At 32.7% G+C, this 19,504-nt stretch overlaps 1 protein-coding gene across 4 annotated transcripts in view; it reads right to left on the reverse strand.

Moving 5' to 3' along the window:
• LOC145267024 (exocyst complex component 4-like) overlaps nucleotides 1-19,504 on the reverse strand; it is a 195,533-nt gene that overhangs the window by 62,454 nt on the left and 113,575 nt on the right. For all 4 annotated transcript variants that reach the window (XM_080122954.1, XM_080122953.1, XM_080122952.1 and 1 more), the window contains 5 exons: nucleotides 15,721-15,794; nucleotides 11,545-11,683; nucleotides 8,223-8,304; nucleotides 5,749-5,959; nucleotides 2,307-2,366 (listed from right to left, as the gene is read on the reverse strand). In XM_080122954.1, coding sequence (XP_079979080.1) covers nucleotides 2,307-2,366; nucleotides 5,749-5,959; nucleotides 8,223-8,304; nucleotides 11,545-11,683; nucleotides 15,721-15,794 — 566 coding nt within the window. The remainder of the gene's footprint in view (nucleotides 1-2,306; nucleotides 2,367-5,748; nucleotides 5,960-8,222; nucleotides 8,305-11,544; nucleotides 11,684-15,720; nucleotides 15,795-19,504) is intronic.

Genomic DNA, 19,504 nt, shown 5'->3' on the forward strand with positions numbered 1-19,504 from the left:
CCCGCATTAAGCTGGTCTGCAGTTTAATTTGTTGCTGGCTATCTTGCTCTTGCTTGTTGCTGGATCTCAGAGAGAGAGACTTAGCTGTCATACAAAGCTAAGACTCTGTAACATCATATTTGTATAGATACTCCCTCAGGCATTTGGGCTCATTGATTTTAAATGTCTGAAGGAGTGGCACTCATCTGACAAGACGTTGCAATTATCATCATGTATGTATGTATGTATGTGCATGAGCGTGGCTCAGAGGCTAAGGAATGAGGGTGGAGAGTTATGTTTTGGCTTTGATTCTAGCTGCTGGCACCCAAGTCATCTATATATTAATATGATAGTGCGTGTTATTTTCTGTGTCACGCTTACATCTGGGTCATTTAATTGTTATGTACTTCCATTTCTTGTAAAAATAATTCTAGCAAGAATTCTTCATAAGTTTTGGTTTCAGTTTCGATTATAGCTGATGGCACTGCAATAATCTATCTTTCGTTAAAATTAATAAAAATTTATAAACTATTATTTTAAACTATGAACATTTCCATTTAACTTCAAAATAAAAAACTGAATAAAATTGTAGACGTTCCCAACACGAGTGCCAGGGAGAGAAATTTTTGCTACGATTCAATTTTGTTTTTACACTGAAAAGCCAAACATACACGCAGAGATTTTTTAAAAAATTGTGAAAACAGCATGAAAAAAAACAATCGCGAAAATTAAAGATAATTTAGGCGATTGTTTTTTCACACTATTTTCACGATTTTTTTTTTCGTTTTATAAATCGGTGATATAATCAATCCAAAAATATAACTTCAAGAAAGTTAATTGAATTTCCATTTGCACAAGTAAAATCCAAGGAAATTCAATTAACTTTCTTGAAGTTTTGGATTTGGATTTTACCGTCACTGGATTATTTATCTTCCACCAGACTATCCATTCATGTGTAATCACCTTTTTCTTCACCATATTCCCTCTGCTTCACTTTTTTGTTATCAAGTAAGATCTTTGACTTACTTGTTGTTTCATCAAATACTTTTGCATGAAAAATCCGATCCCGCATTTTGCTAATTCCTACCCTCTGATGAGAAGGAAAGTATTTCTTCAAAACTCTGCGGATAACAGACTATCCACTTATCAAGTGCTTCCTTTTCAGATTAAATATGGTTTTAACTCATTTCAAAGTGTATTTTAACATGTTTTATTAACTGTTTGCTCGTATATATATATATATATATATATATATATAAATGAACAAATGATTAATAAAACATGTTAAAAGACATCTTGAAAAAGAGTTAAAAACATATTTTAAATTCGACCGTTTTGGATTTACCATTTTTGGATTTTTACCCTTCACCGGACTATCCATTCATGTGAAATCTTTTTATCATTTTTCTTTTGCCTCCTGTTCCCCTTACCTCACCCTTTTTTCTTTAACCAAGTAAGATCTGTGACTTACTTGTAGTTTCATTAAATACTTTTAGATGCAAAATCCGATCCTGCATTTTGCTAATTCCTGCCCTCTGATGAGAAGGAGAGTATTTCTTCGAAACTCCGCGGATTAAGGACTATCCACTTATCTTGTGCTTCCTTTTTTAAAATTAAATATGTTTTTAACTCTTTTTCAAGATGTCTTTTAACATGTTTTGATTAATCATTTGTTCATATTATAAGCTCTATTTCCTTTTCGGTTTTATTGAGCTTTTACATCTGGCTGAGTTTATTTTACTTGTAAATATTAACTCTTTAATATTTATAATATATTTTAAGTTTACCATTTTGATTACCTTGGTAAACTTATTGTAATTTTTATTTTATATATATATATATATATATATATATATATATATATGGACTTGGGTGTCATCAGTTGCAATCAAAAGCAAAATATATCAGAGTGATACCATTAAGACAAGTGACTTCTGTGCTCCCGAATTTATTTTTCTACATATCACTAGCATTTTTTGCCAGCAATGAACAACATAAGCATTCAGAATGCACCTTGTCATATAAGTGTTGCTCCAAAAATAAAGCCTCCTATTTTTTTTAGCTCCAAAAGTTGAAGAGCTACAAAGACAGGAGTAGTACCATTAAAACGAGCAACTTTTTGGGTTCCAGAATTTATTTTTCTACATATCACAAGTATTCTCAATGCATTTTTGCTAGGAATTCAATAACTCCATCTCTGCTTCTGACACACGTACACAACTGTTTTTTTTTTTTTTGGTTTTTTTGCGGGGCAGGGGGGGGTATCTTTTAAAGACAGAATTACAAAAAGAGAATAGAAAATTCTTGCAAATTTCAAGAAAACTTACCATTCCTTTGCCTTTTTGTCCTGAGGTGGTTCCTGATACCAAACTGTATGCAAACCATTCCTATAAGACAAACAATGTTATTTATGTAATATATAAAGTACAGCCAGTCTATTTCTTACATTTTTGTCATCGATTATGATATAAATTTCTACGTATTTGAGAGAAGCAGTCTGTTTGGAATAAATGTAATAATTTTTAAATGGAGGATGAAATGTACGCATAGTTTTGTGAAACACACGTTAAAAAATGCTGAGGATTGTAGATGCAGAAGAATGTGAGGATGAAAGATCTGTTTAGGGTTAAGGTTAGGGTTTATTCATTTTAGGTTTGTTTGGTTATTTTCCTATTGAAACTGAAAAAAAACGTAACCGAAGCCGAGATTAAACTCATTACACAAGTTTGTAGTGCAATTCAAATCTTGTCCGTATCTGAACACTCGATGCTTCGCTAGGGCGATCAAGGCTATCTTTTAATCATGAAGCCATCACTAGATGGGTTGCCTACCATGGCTTAAGAGGGGCCTATCTACCCTCGAGAGAAGGATAGACCGTGCCAGTTTCCCAACCTTGTATTTTACCTCACAGTACATACAGTGTCTCACCTTCCCAAATGGTAACCCATCTGGTACTGGCCAGGCTCGACGTTGCTTAACTGCACTGGCAAGCAGGTGTGCGAGTGCATATCGAGATCAATATGTGTGGTGTAAGCAACGATATGAAACACAAATGAGTAATTGTTTTCACTTGCTAAAAAAAAACAAAAACATATCAACCGAATGTTGACAATCAATTAAAGTAAAAATATTACCTTCGACTTCAAAAAGTTCAAAAACAATCAACAGTCCAAGCAGGAGAGGGGGATGGAGTTTTACGAATTGAGTTTTGCAAAAAAAAAAAAAGAAACCGGAGAGTTCTAATCGTAACAAAAGGGAGGTAAATATTTTCTGAAAACTGAAAATCTTTAGTCGATTTAGCAAAACTTAATTTTCGCTAATTGTCTTTGAAAACTGTTTTCATTAATAATCAGTCTTGTACCTTATTTTGTTTTTGTAAGTTTTGGATATGTTCATTACTGTGACATGACAACTAAGTAGATACCATTGGTTTTAATATTTCGATTTTCAACCTCGCTCAAATAGCGAAGAAACACCATAAAATGTTTGACATTCAACTTTTATAAAACACAAGCATGAAGAGTTATCTCCCTTATAACAAAAACATGAACTAAAGATAGACCAAGTTCATTCTCCCTTATAATTGTCAGTATAATTCAGGGGAGATAACTTGAATATCGTACAAGGAAAAAAAATTTGGTTCATCTAGAATTCCCCGTATATTACAAAATAAAAAAAATACAGAAAAATCTGTATGATGTATGTAGCCATACCAAAAGGAAAATATCATATCCAAAAAAATTAATTTAATCAATCAAGTAGTTTTATTTTGGCAAAAAAATGTTTTAAGAAATTTATGTGAATTCTTAAGCATTACAATACAATTCTTGTAGGCTTCACTTATTCAGTTATCTCCCTTTGTGTTTTTTTTTTTTTAGATTGTTTTCAAAATGGCGGACAAGACAGACGTTCTTCGGTTACTCATATTTATTATTTTTTTTTTATTTTTACAAAAAACAAATTTTTGCTAATTGTCTTCGAAAACTGTTTTCATTAATTATTTTCTACCTGATCATTTTTCATAATTTTTGGATATGTTCATTATCGCAACATGACAATTTAGTAGACATCATTGGTTTCACTTGAAATTCAATATTTGAATTTTCGAAATTTCGCTGCAATAACGAAGAAGAACCCTCAACCCACCCCGGGTGAATGTCACTACAAGTAAGTGAACATAATAGTCAATAAATCGGGGACGGGAGGGAGGGCCCTTTTATTTTCTCTTAAAATGAATTACCTGTTTATCTTTATGTTTTAATTTTTCATAAAAAAATTCCTAGGTTCAATTATTTATGAAAAATGTCAAATGTTTGTCGACATATGATGACAAGGCACTGCTATTCATTTTTAAAATTAGTTTTAAAAGAAAATTAACATTAATCCAATAATTTTAAATAACTTTATAACTCGATACTTAGAAATTTAAAAAAGAATTAGATTTCGTAATTGCATCTGAATCGGGAATTTAGAACAAATTCAGTAATTATATTGGAATAGAAAATACAGAAGAGTATCAGTAATTGTATCGAGTTAAAAAATTTAGAAAAAAATGAACATAGAAGAGTATCAGTAATTGTATCGAGCTCAAACATTAGAAAAAAATTAACATAGAAGAGTATCAGTAATTGTATCGAGCTCAAACATTAGAAAAAAATTAACATAGAAGAGTATCAGTAATTGTATCAAGCTCAAACATTAGAAAAAAATTAACATAGAAGAGTATCAGTAATTGTATCGGAATTAAAAAACTTATTGGAATCACCCCATCACTAGCAAAAACCATTGCCAACAAAAAACGTTGGGTAGACCTGAACAAGAATTACCCCCCACCCACCCGCAATTTTTATAGTATGTTTTAGTATGGAGTATAGTTTTCGAGGTTGGGGGTGTTTATTCCGAAAGCCGTTCTTAACATGGTGAAGTTGGGGTGTTTATTCTATGCTGGGTTAGGTCGTAAAAATAAAATACCGACTGCAGAATATTGGTTAAAATTAGAGGAGATGGGAGATGATTCTCGTTCAGGTCCGCCAAACATTGTACGATACGGATCCATCCAAGAAAGCAATCATGGATCCATTCAAATTTATTTTTATACAGATACAAGAAAGCAACCATGGAATTTCCACAAGATCCAGTGGGTGCAAGTTAATGTATTTTATTATAGGGAGTTGGGGAGGAGGGAGGGTCTAAATATTCTACTTTAAATCATAGAAATATACGGAGACATGGACATACGTATAGATAAAGTATCGATAATAATACAGCTTTCACCTCTTTTCAACACCTTGATACTTACCAAACTCTCAGACCACCTGATCCTATACTGTCCAGTCACCCATCTATCTGAAGACAATTTCTCAGGCTGGCTAAAAAATAGCGGTGTAGAGGTCTAGCCCATACAATACTACTAGAAACCAATTTTTTTTTTTTTTCTACATAGAAGTCACCACTTATCAAGGCCTGGAGGCCACTCGTTAATGACAGTAGTCAATGGGATAATATCGCAGTAATCATTAGTAGTGGATTACTTTGGTAAATTGGATTACTTATGGATCCATCCAAATATATTTTTATACAGATACAAGAAAGCAACCATGGAATTTCCACAAGATCCAGTGGGTGCAAGTTAATGTATTTTATTTAAGGCGGTGGGGGATCTAAATATTCTACGTTAAATTATAGACACATACGGAGACATGGACGCATGTACGGATAAGCCACCAATAAAAAAATAGCTTTCACCCTTTCTCAACATCCTATACTTACCAAGCTCTCGTGGACGTTGGCAACCGTTCTCATCTGCGTGACGTCCGTAATGATCTCCTGTTGTGGAATGAGGGATTCTGCAGTAGACAGGTTTCTGATGAGAATCACAGCTTCTTTGGAATTCAGGGCTCGCATCTCTTCTTCGGAACACACGGTGCGATTTAACTCCTGCCCCTCTGTAGGGAGCAAACTACGCCAACTCGGCAATGACCTGATATATGAAAATACAAGTCTTTTATAAATGGACATCTCTCAATACATGAAAATATATATATATATCTATATATATATCTATATATATATATATATATATATATATATATATATATATATATATATATTCGGTTCTTATTGTTGAATACTCCAAGTTGAAATTAAAGTCGGTTACTTAAGCTCACATGCGCAGATCATGATACTATAATCATTGTCTAGATATTTGTATAAATGTTAATTTCAACTGTATTTCTCTTTGTTAACGTTGGCCGTGTGGTCTGTTCCTTGTTAATAGAGTCAGGAATGGCTTCGTAGCCGGGTTGGAATTTCCCGACCGACTGTATAATAATTATAGTAATATATGAATAAATACAAAAAAAAACATTTTTTTCCCATTTATTACTCTGAGATTACGATCTGAACAGGTTGCTGCTATTTAAATCCATAATACAACATACTTTAAAATATGGTCTAGATATTGCCGACAATAAACTCAAAGAAATATATGTGAAAATATAATTTGATTAACTATATTCTAAACAGTTCATAATTAATGTTCAGTGTTATTCATGTGTAATTTTACTATCCTATTTTTACTATATATACATATATATATAGAGAGTAAAAATAGGATAGTAAAATTATATATATATATATATATATATATATATAATGCCGGCAAAAAGAAAGTCTGCACTTGTAATTTTTTCAAAAACGGCAAATTTAAGCTAAATTTAATGTAACTGTTTAAACAAACTATACCTCATTTGATTCGCCTTTTATTCCTCTATAATTTTACCTGTTCATATTTGACTTTTAATTGAAATATTCTAGTGTTCACGTCAATTGAAAAAAATAACTTACAAGTGCGGACTTTCTTTTGCCGCCTGTCTATATATATATATATATATATATATATATATATATACACACACTTGGAAGTTATTTTTTTCAATTGACGTGAACACTAGAATATTTCAATTAAAATTCAAATGACTACAAATATATTTTAAGCCCCCCTCTTTCGGTAGAGCACTGTCATAAATAATCTCACCCGCTACTTAATTGCGAAGCTCGTTGTTTGTTTGTTTACAAACACACGGTTTGAGCACTGTAAAAGTGGTGGCGGGTGTCTATTTAAATAGACATTCCGACAAGTTATTTGTGGGCGTCCCTTCTGTGGTCGAGTGGGAGAACTGCCAACTGTCAACACGAAGGTTCTAGGTTCAATCCTTGGCTTGGGGGAGATGCTAGTCTAGCAGCACTGATGAGTTGTGATACAACGAAACAGGACTGTATGTCGATGACTAAATATATATATATATATATATATATAGTGTTATAATGGAATAATTCCAGGAGGAAATCCGGGTATGAGAGCTCAATGTGGTAAACAGAGCAATAACATAAAAATATAACACGGAAATTACATAATTGTCGATGCAATAATTTATTTCAACCTTATGGTATTTTCAAGCATCTAAACTAGACAAAATCAAAAATGTAATTGTCTAGTTTAGATGCTTGAAAATACCATAAGGTTGAAATAAATTATTGCATCGACAATTATGTAATTTCCGTGTTATATATATATATATATAAAAGTGAAAGTGTCTGTGTGTCTGTGTACATTTTCCTTCGCAATAACTCTTAATTTTCAGTCTACAGACTCGAAATTTGATATACAGGATACTGAGATTTAGGAAAATCGATGTGATCGGTTTTCGGCCAGAAATTTGGCTGTTAAGGGGTCAAAGTTCAACGATTTGACTTTTGAGAACTCTACCAAACTCCTCCGACAATTTTGGGCCTAAACACTTGAAATTTTAGATATAGGTTCCTTGGACATGGATCTAACTTAATAACTCAATTTGAGCCCAAAACAATAAATTTTAAGGGGTCATAATAGGAGTCAAAGTTAAAAAAATTGACCGTTTTTTTTTTGTTTTTGTTTTTTTTTGCTCAGCATACATCTCCAAACACCCGGACAACACCGGGCACCCATGCTAGTATATATATATAAAAAGAGAATTTAAATTAAACTAACTAGAAAGATAGATATACCAACCATACACAAAAGTGTAACTAGCTGCTCTCTCTTTATTTTCATTTCTTTATGGTCTTATTAGAAAATAAATAAAATTCAGAAACTTGTGAAGCAATTAAAGTCATGCCATGATTTTCTGCAAGCCACAGATGGACCATATGCAGGTTGTGTATTTGAGAGGATGGTTAGTCAAAGGAAACGTCATCGCACTCACCTGAGGAAACGGCTGATGTCTTCGTCTTTGGCCCACATTGCACTTATAATCCGTTTCTCGTCGGAATCATACTGGACAATTCCTGCAGAAATAGAAGAATAAGACGTTACACATTTCTGAAGTTTTTAGATAGGGATTGGCTATCCAGATTATTTGGATTTCTAGGACTACTGTTCTCATCTTGAATGTTGTTTTCACAATGTTTCGGCCAACCTTTTTCAGATGGCGAGTCCAGATGGAGTAAGTTTTTTTTTTTTTTTTCTTTTTTTTTTTTTACATAGCATAACGTTTTGGCCAACCTTCTTCAGATGGCAAGTCCAGATGGAGTAAGTTTTTTTTTTTTTTTTTTCTTTACATAGCATAACGTTTTGGCCAACCTTCTTCAGATGGCAAGTCCAGATGGAGTAAGTTTTTTTTTTTTTTTTTTCTTTACATAGCGTAACGTTTTGGCCAACCTTCTTCAGATGGCAAGTCCAGATGGAGTAAGTTTTTTTTTTTTTTTTTTTACATAGGCATCACTACTTATCAAGGCCCAGAGACCACTCGAGGATAAGGGTCAGAGTGTACAGTAGTCAATTGGACAATATAGTAATCGTTAGTAATGGAAATTTGGTAAATTTGTTAACTGAAGTGGAATGGTTCATCAAGAACTTGTTTACATTGGACTTGAAGTTTGTTCACAAAAGTACTCTCATAAGACTGACAGCTGCACGAGATAAGCTGACTTCGGATGCTTCACTGAAGGAACGCACTTGCATCCCAATTGATAATATAATTGAGATGTCGACCTTCTGCATAGACACTACATACTTCGTGATGAGATCTGATATATATTGCCAGGAAGGTATACATGGAATACTTTGAGGAAATGGCGTTAGGATCAAAATCACTCATGCCAGCAATGTGGTTGCGATATGTGGATGAGAGAGTCATAGTCTGGCCGCACCAGGAAGATGTTCAAACATTACTTGACCATGTGAACTCTATCAATCCATCTATACAGTTCACGATAGAAAAAGAACATAACAAATTACCATTTCTAGATGTAATTAAATGAAATGTGTTGAAGGTGGTACAATGCAGAGGTAACGGAAAGACACATGCTCAAGCAAATGAGAAAGTTTTATTCGTACAACTTACAAATACATGTGTACACATTCACGCATTTCATATACACATTATATTTATATTTGCACTATCGTCACCTAGGGAAGCCGGTCTGATGGGATATCCATGTTATATGATATTTCAAGAAAGATTTCTTCGTCAGATATTTATTTGACTTTGGTTCAAACGCGCTTCTGTAAACAGCGTGAAGAGTTTACAGCAGTGCGTTTGAACCAAAGCATTGTACCGCCTTCTACACATTTCATTTAATACATACTATAGAATGCTTCAAGCAAACTACATCCACCACTTATTCTTAGATGTGCTGATAACCCGTACTGGTCAGGGGCTTATATCGAAAGTCAACTTTCAAAAGAAAATTAAAATCACCCAATCTTAGTACGATAAACCCTAAAAGGAAACGATACTGAGACCCTTATGGAGTTAACGTTTGGGAAGGTGAGGGGGTGGAGTCTTGTGGTGTCCGTCATATGAAGTATTCCTCTTACTAGAAACACCAGGATTTTTTTTTTTTGTTTTTTTTTTTTACAAAGGAGTCACCACTTATCAAGATCTGGAGGCCACTCGAGGATAAGGGTTAATGAGTGTATAATAGGGCAATATTGTGGTAATCGTCAGTAGTGGAAATTTGGTAAATTGGATTACTTAAGGGGACGACTCATCAAGAACTTGTTTACATTGGACTTGAAGACTGTTCACAAGTTATACACAAATCATGCACACACAAAACCCAAACAATATTTTTTTTTAAAGTTAACAATTTTTCAAACTATGTTCAAATAAACCAGAATAGTCACTAACTTAGACTTAGTGTCAACCAATTTAGACTTAGGGTGAGCCGGCTTAGACTTAGGATGAACTCACTTAGACTTAGGAACCAACTTAGACTTAAGAACTCCCAGTTAAAGTTTTATACTTATGTCGTGGTGATCACCCTATGGATAACAATGAACTCTTCTATAAAAACCAGGAGAATATGTCTCTCAGCATTATGAATAACTTGCACACGCTTGGCAGTCGAACTGACGTATATCCATGTGCTTTATTTTGTTGTATTTGTTTTTGTTTTTTTGTTTAATATTTTTCATTTCCACAAAATACCGAGTTGTGTCTTTCTGCATCTTCATCGATCCACAACACTTTCTGGGCGCAGATTTACACTTGATGTAGAACTGCAATTCACTCCTCTTGACCGAAAGATGTGAATTTTATAGAGTTGTGGTGACCACCTTACGGATAATAATGAACTATTCCACTTATTATAAAGACCTGGGGAATATGCCTTTTAAGAGTTATGCACAAGTTATATAGTCTTGGCAGTTAGATTGCTGTATAACTGCATTCTTTATTTGTTATATATGTTTTTCTGTTCAATATACAGCATGTTCCAAAAATCTTGGTCACATTTCAAGTCCACATATCTGCTTAACTATGAATGATAGTAAGATGAAAGTGATACCATTTTAAATCGAAATGCATTAAGATTTTTATAAGATTTTTTTTTTTTCATTTCTTTTAATATACTTATCTTTAATAGTTTGAGATATTCAATGTGAAAATGTGCCCAAGACTTTGGAACACCTTGTATTTCATTTCCACTAAATATTATGACATATCATAAATGATATATAATAAATCTTCGAAAAAAAAAAAAAATAGAGAAACCTTATAAATTTTCGAGAAAAAAAAACAAAGAAAACAAAAGCGTACATACATATCATAAATCTTCGAAAAAAAAAAAAAATATGGAGAAACGTAATGATTTATAATAAATCTTCGAAAAATAACAAAAATAGAGAAACCTTATGACATATAATAAATCTTTGAAAAAAAAAAAAAATATGGAGAAGCATTATGACATATAATAAATCTTCGAAAAAAAAACAAAAATGGAGAAACCTTATGACGTATTAGAAATTTTCGAGAAAAAAAACCAAAGAAAACAAAAACGTACATTCATATCATAAATCTTTGAAAAAAAAAAAAAATATGGAGAAACGTTATGATATATCATAAATCTTCGAAAAAAAAAAAATATGGAGAAACGTTATGACATATCATAAATCTTTGAAAAAAAAAATATGGAGAAACGTTATGACATATCATAAATCTTTGAAAAAAAACAAAGTCATAACAATGAGGTAATAACAAAAATAAAAAAAGGGTCATGATAAAAAGGGAATGAGGACTGTACCCCTGTAAGCCGAATGGCAAGTGTCTCGGTATTCTTCCAGAATCTTGCAAATCATGTTCAAGAATTGTTCCGCATAATCAGGCAAGTCGTGCATCAAAGTTTGCAGTTCTTGGATATTGCGATCAACGGTCACGGTACTCTGGAATTAAAAAAAGAAAAAAAAAAGAAAAAAAAAAGAAAAAAAAAAAAAAAAATCAAAGGTCAAATTATTGCCCAAACCAAATAAAAGATCATATGAAAAATAAAAATATCAAAGTTCAAAGATCAAATTAGTGCTGAGGTCAAATAAAAAGGTCACATTAGTGACCAATACTAGTGTAATAGAGTGCGGACGTGTGAATGGCAACGGTATGCAAATGACCGAGCTGTGTGCGAGATTACGTCATGGCAAGAAAAAGGAAAAAAATTATAAAAAGAAGAATGTATGCACAGATCGATGATCACATTAGAGAGACTTGGCTTTCAGGCTAGGTTGGTTGGTTGGTTGTTTTTATTTTAGGGCCTATCAACCCTTTTCGAGTTATTAAATGCTGAATCCAAAGATTTTGAAGAAAAAATTTTTTAATAGAATATATTTGTTGTTTTCACATTGGTTTCTATTTAACCCATAGTTGGGACCCTAACAAGTACTACCACTCCGGGTCAGAGTGGATCTGGGAGCAATGGTAATTAAAGGGTGGCTCCACACTCCCCAAAGCCCACAAGCTGGGGCCTCACCACTGGATATAGTTTAAGGTCATATCCAGGACCTTCAGGCTAGGATCAAAGTCTAGTATCTGTTCTGATGCTACATTTCACTTTTTCTGTCCCCAGCCAGTGGAGAAAAAAATCTTTCATGACTGAGACAATTTTTATTTTTGTTCCTATCCAGAGTGCCCCACTTTGAGGAGCTGGATTTTCCTCACATTAAAAACCGATCTTGTGTCTAACTCTGATCTCATGGGGAGGCAAGTAAGTAGTAATAATCATATATTTTGCAAATGAAAGAACTAGAACGTCTACAAGTAACACTAGTTGCTAATATTCATTACTCATCGATGATGTCACGCTCATCACTTCTGCCTTTGAAAAATTGAAGTCCGCTACTTCTGAGCTTGAATCATCGGATCAATTAGGTTTCAAGGACCCCAGAAAATACAAAAATAGACTTGCGCGCAATGCAAACAAACTCCCCTGACCTGAACCTGCCGAACAACTTTGTTTGTTTATACATCGAGAACATCACGAACATGACCTCCCACAACAACAAAGCCAGCCTGATCACCAAGTATTCGCTGAACTCCAGTCAGCGCTTGTGGAAAAGGCACGCTCCCAGTTCCAGACCCATATTGAGGCGGTGATTGAGGCTGAAGGCGGCTACATTAAACAGATGTCAGCTCTACTACATAATCAAGTTACCTGAATTCATTTTTTTTTTTCATAAAAGTGTTTAAATAAAACTGTAGTGCTGCTTTCTTTAGGGCGACAAATTTATCGTTCTACCCTGCATATCTATATAAATAAAACAGTTGATGTATGTGTGTGTGTGTGTAAATATTTAACCGATAAACTTTTAAACTACTGGTCACATAAAACAGAAATTAAGAGAAAATAGTAATGTTTTATAACGAGTAAAATACTTGTTTGGATAGATGAATAATGCGTACAGAAATATGTCGGCAAGTTGAAATGCAAAATTTTCATTTCAATTTGCCAACATATTTCTATTACTTTTGCGCATGCACAAGTTCATTCATAATTTGAAGTGGTTTAATTTTTAATTTCATTTGTCGATAACTCAAACAGTAGTAAATGCAGCTGAAGTGCTAAATGCTTTGATTTTGATTCTAACTCATGGCGTTGGATATGGAGATGTGGCGGCACACATTTGAAAGCAGAGGTGTGCACACATGCGCATTTCAGATGAACTTTGATCTACATTCTTGTGTCCCATAAAAATGACTAGAATTGTAATTATCACGAAAACAAAGAAATGTTTACATTCCAAGGCAAAATAGAAAAGAATGTAATATCTTGATGTTTACCATTCCAGAAATATATTAATATTAATTCTGGTTTGATATAAACCAGAATTAACATTTTGCTAATGACTTTCCTCTGAGGAGATGAGCCTTGGATTAAGGAAAATAATATAAATATTGTATTCTTTGTCGAAATAAGAAATTTTTATTTTGGAAATTACTTTTTTTTCTGACTGAAATTTAAATATAAGAAATGTAAATTTTAATTTGTTTTATCTAGTATATTGAGCAATTTTATTTGGCTGGGATTGTCTTATATAAAAATACTATCTCCCAAAAGTATGTTGTACCACAGGATTCATCTCATTATTCTGATATTTAGTAAAAACCGGAAAAGAGTGCTCAACACTATTGTAGAGCCAATATATATATATATATATATATATATTTATTGATATAGACAAAATTACATGGTCACGACACTGGACATGCTAATGTTTCAGACAGATGATTGGTCAAGACCACAAGTTCTCATCAGGCGACTTAATAAAGTTTGTTTTCCACTGAAGGAGTCCGGTTTTTAGCATTTAAAAACTGGATCCCTTCAGTGGAAGACAAATTTTATTAAGTCGCCTGACAAAGACTTGTGGTCTTGACCAACCATCTGTCTGAAACATTAGCATGCCCAGTGTTATGACTATGTAAATTTGTCGATATCAATAAATTTTCTATTAAGCATTCTCAATAACCTCGTTAAATTCACGTTTTCTCTCTTGAATATGCAAATTTACAGTTGGCTGATTATAATTTGACTTTGTTCTCTTTATCTCTACTTCCTTATAATATTTCTTTAGTCTGCCAAGTCTGAAGAAACTATCGGTTCTTTAATTCTGGTAGTGGAAACATATGTAACTAAGCAGACCAAAAAACGGTAATAATATATATATATATAAAACGGTATATATATATATATATATATATATATATATATATATATATATAAAATAAAAATTACAATTAAATTTGCCAAAATGATCCAAGATGGTAAAATTAAAGTATATTATAAATATTAAAGAAATAATATTTATAAAATTATCTCAGCCAGATGTAAAAGCTCGATTAAACCAAATAGGAAATAGAGCTTATAATATGAGCAAACAGTTAATAAAATATGTTAAAAAACACTTTGAAATGAGTTAAAAACATTTAATCTGAAAAGGAAACACTAGATAAATGGATAGTCCTTTTCAGATTAAATATGTTTTTAACTCATTTCAAAGTGTTTTTTAACATATTTTATTAACTGTTTGCTCATATATATATATATATATATATATATATATATCTTTTATACTTACAAAGCTGAGACATAAAAGAACAGTCCATAAAAAATCCAATCATTTGAGACCCCCTAGCGCTGCTCAGCGACTTTTACTTTCGGAAGAGAGAGAGTTTGAAAATATGGAGACAGACAGACATAGTGCCTTTTATATATTAGATGAATACATCACTAGACAAGAATATGAAAGTGACCTCCCTTTGGTGTTGCCTCATTTTCGAATATCTAATTACGGAAAGCATAACATATGGACAAACTAAGGAAGGAAAAAGCAGAATATTTGTTTTTATTTAATATTTAGCCCAACCATATTTGAAAAAAATAAACAGTGTAGAAAATAATACAAAAAGGTGGTTAAAAAAAAAATTATAAAAATATATATATATATATATATAACAAATAAATGTTACCAAAGGCAAGATATGTTACTTTTCTACCTAACTGGATAACATTTTTGTGTGTTTTAACTTACTTTAAAGTGTTTATTCATTTGAAACGCAAGTAGTAGTACCAAATCTAAATTTAGAACAAAAAATGTCCAACAATAGATGGTCATCTCGATAATCGCTCAAAAATCAAAAAATAAACAAAATAGTGGCAGAACAGACAGACAGACATAGTGAGTTTTATAAATTATATCTATCAATATGTGTTATCACTAGGGTTGTGACAATAGAATATTCTTTTCAATCTTTTGACTCTCGGGTATATATCCGACACAGTGAGACACATTTAATCAACCGAGAACCACATCCGTCCATATAAAACCATATAAGATATTAAACGGATATATACTCAAGAGTGAAAACAGTGAAAAGAATATGCTGTTGTCACGGCCCTAGATATCACCAAATAAAACCCAATCTCTAGACTTACCTGTAAGAGTGGCCGTGGGACCCCAAGATCTTTCTGCGTTTTGTGGTCAATTACATTTCTTAACGCATCAAAACCTTTTAGTAAAAAGAAAAAAAATAAGAAAATTAGTATTAAAGTATGAAAAGTATGATTTTAGTCATTTTAAAAATCTGAATAATTAAAAATAATTAATAAAAAATAATAAAAAATAAAAAATCTGAATAATTGATAAAAATAATTAATAAAAAATTAAGACAAAAAAATAATTGATAAAAATAATTAATAAAAAATTAAGACAAAAAAATAATTGATAAAAAATGATTAATAAAAAATAAGAAAATATAATCAATAAATAAAAAAAATAAAAAAATAATTAATAAATAATAATAAAAAATAATTAATCAAAAATAATTAATATTTAATAAAAATATTTAATAAAAAATAATTAACATAAAAAATAAAATATAATCAATAAAAAATTAAAAATAAATAAAAAATAATAATAAAATAATAATAAAAATAAAAAATAATAAATGATAAAATAATTTTAAAAAATAATAAAAAATAATAAAAAATAATTAATATTTAATAAAAAATAATTAATATAAAAAATTAATAAAAAATAAAAATAATAATAAAAATTTAAAAAAATAATAAATAATAAAAAATAATTAATAAAAAATAATTAATAATCAATTAAAAAAAAAATATAAAAGATAATTGATAAAAAATAATTAATAAAAAATGGGTGTTAAAAAAACAAATTCATTTTAATATTTTATTCCGCCCAGAGAGGATTGCAAATTGCACTGTTATGATGAAAGAACATGCATTCATGACCTGAAAGTTTCATCTCTCTGTTGCAGATATTGACGGCGTGATATTCTAAGAAACCAACCCGTCATGAACGTGCATCAGAAGCAGAGATGCATCATAGAATTCCTAGCAAAAGTGCATTGAGAATGGTGGTGACTATGTAGAAAAATAAATTTTGGAGAACAAAAGGTTGCTTGTTTTAATGGGACCACTCCCGTCGTCGTAGCGCTTCAACTTTTTGAGTTAAAAGAAAAAAATAGGACACTTTACTTTTCGGAACAACCCTTGTATATAAAGTTTCATCTCTCTGTTACAGATATAGACTGTGTGTATTCAATGCTTCAATTAGTATACAGCAAAGTACGTCCAAGGATGGAGTACTGCTGCCACACCTGGGCAGGAGCTGCTAAAAACAGCCTATCCTGCCTTGACAGAGTACAAAATAGACTTTGTGGTTTAGTGGGGGATTCCCTTTTCTCTTCCCTGCAACCTCTCTCTCACAGAAGAGACGTTGCGAGCCTGTCTTTGTTCTATCGTTATTTCCATTGCAGGTGCTCGTCTGAGCTCCAATCCCTCGTCCCTCCTCACCAATCTTTCACGAGAAACACCCGTCTGGCTGAAACTACTGTCAATAATTTTCCCCACTCTTTATCTGTGCCTAAATCCAAACGTAGATTCCATGAGCAAAGCTTCTTTCTTAGAACTGCACACCAGTGGAACTCTCTGCCGCTTGCCTGTTTCCCACCTGACTACAACTTGGACGTCTTCAAGTCCAACATAAACAAACTCCTGACAAACCACTCCCTTAAGTAAGATACTCTTTCAAAACCCCCAATACTAATGATTACTACAATACTATCTCATTGATTACTGTACACGCAATAACCCTTATCCCTGAGTGGCCTTCGGGCCTTTATAAGTGGTGACCCCCATGTAAAAAAAAAAATTTAAAAAAAAAAAAAAAGCAAAATCACGTTGACACACCGGTTCGTCCCAGATCACTGAAGTTAAGCAACGTCGAGCCTGGCCAGTACCAGATGGGTGACCATTTGGGAAGGCAAGGCACTGTATGTAATGCAAGGTAAAATACCAGATTGAGAAACTGACACAGTCTATCCTTTTCTCAAGCCGTGATAGGCACCGTATCTACTGATGGCGTCACGATAAAAAATACCCTTGATAGCCCTGGCGAAGCATCAAGTCTTCAGCTACCGACAAGATTTGAATCATACTACAAACTCGTGTAGTGAGTTCAATCTCAGCTGCAGCTGCATGTTACGTGACATTTATTTAAGCGTATTTTACAACCGGGCAAATGCCGAATGGCCTGCTGGATGGATGAATGGATTCAATGCTTACAAGTACCACAAAAAGAAAATTGAAGTCTTCCCAACTTTCTTTCTATAAACAGGGGAACTTTCCCCCTTCTATACATCACACTGCGTGCGCACGTCTGATAGACACTTCCGTTGGTCGACAGTGGAAACACTCTGCTGGTTAGTAATGCAATCCTAATCACACCAGCACCAAGATTTAATAAAAAGTTTAAATGTTTGTGTAGATTAGTGATGTTTTTTTTTTTTAAACCAACACATTTCAGGTGAAAACATGACATACTCACGTATCATGTCGAAATTAGTATAAATTCCAAAAATTACTAAAGATGATCCGGTAAAAGATGGGTTAGGTGTAATTAAACATAATTTCTAGAAGGCAGTACAATGCAGAATTGTAACGGAAAGGCAAACTGAAGCAAATGGTTGGTTATTTTTGTTTTACGGCATATCAACCCTTTTCGGGTTATTTAATGCCGAATCCAAAGATTTTAAAGAAAAATTTTTTTGATAGAATATATTTGTTGTCTTCAAGTCGGTTTCTATTCAACCCATAGTTGGGACCCTAATAGGTACTACTACTCCGGGTCAGAGTGGACCTGGGAGCAATGGTAATTAAAGGGTGGCTCCACACTCCCCAAAGCCCGCAAGCTGGGGCCTCACCACTGGATATAGTTTAAGGTCATATCCAGAACTATGAAGCAAATGAAGAATAGTTTTATTAATACAACTAGAAATACATTTTATCTACACATTTTATTGGTCTCCCGACAAAAGGAGGGTGGACCTGTAAATTCGCCCTTGTCCGTTTGTCCGTCCGCACTGTTCTCAATAACTATGCATTGGAATTTTTTTTAATTTTGCACAAAAAATAAAAACACCAAAAAGAAAATTATCTGTGCAAGAAAGAACCATAAAACGGACCATTTAACTTGTCAAGAATCTTGAGTCGACTTATACACAGGTAATACCTAAAATTACACAGTTTTTGGTCTTAAAAATGCACAAAAATGCACATCGACTTATACACAAGTATGTACGGTAGACAGATATGTGTGCAGGATACATGTCCTGGCATTGCCAGGGATTGAAAATAAAATAAATGATTTAAGTATGAAAAATATTCAGAAAATATTTTAGGCTTTAGAGTGGGGGATCAATGTGTGTACATTCATTGCATGTAAGTGTGCAGCAGGTTGGTTCTAACTACTATATAGTAAAATCGAAGAGACCACACATAAATGCATGTATTATCGCTTGTTAATATTTTTGGAAATGTTAAAAAGCGATTCGGCACTCGATCATAACAGAAAATACCATTTTTTTGTGCACTCGGTATATACCGGGGATCCTAGTAATTAATCGCACTTCTTCCAAACCCCACTGCAGTGTGTTTGCCAGCATGTAAGCACATGCACAGTTTTTCAGTGGGAGGCTTAATAATAATTGGAATAGCTCTTGCAATGTTCACTCTCTAGACGTGGCTATAGGTCTAAGTTTGATATGATGTATTCGGTGATGATATGACAGGGTTTTTTTTTTTATTTTTGTAGTTAGAAAATGTAGTGTTTGCAATATGTCGTTATCCCCTAAGTTGAACAAGTTTTAACAATTTAATGAAACCATTTAATGGTACTTAACACATACGTTCACAT

This window comes from Euprymna scolopes, chromosome 42, assembly GCF_053919585.1.
Source record: "Euprymna scolopes isolate OS-2025 chromosome 42, ASM5391958v1, whole genome shotgun sequence".
NCBI classification, from domain to species: domain Eukaryota; kingdom Metazoa; phylum Mollusca; class Cephalopoda; order Sepiida; family Sepiolidae; genus Euprymna; species Euprymna scolopes.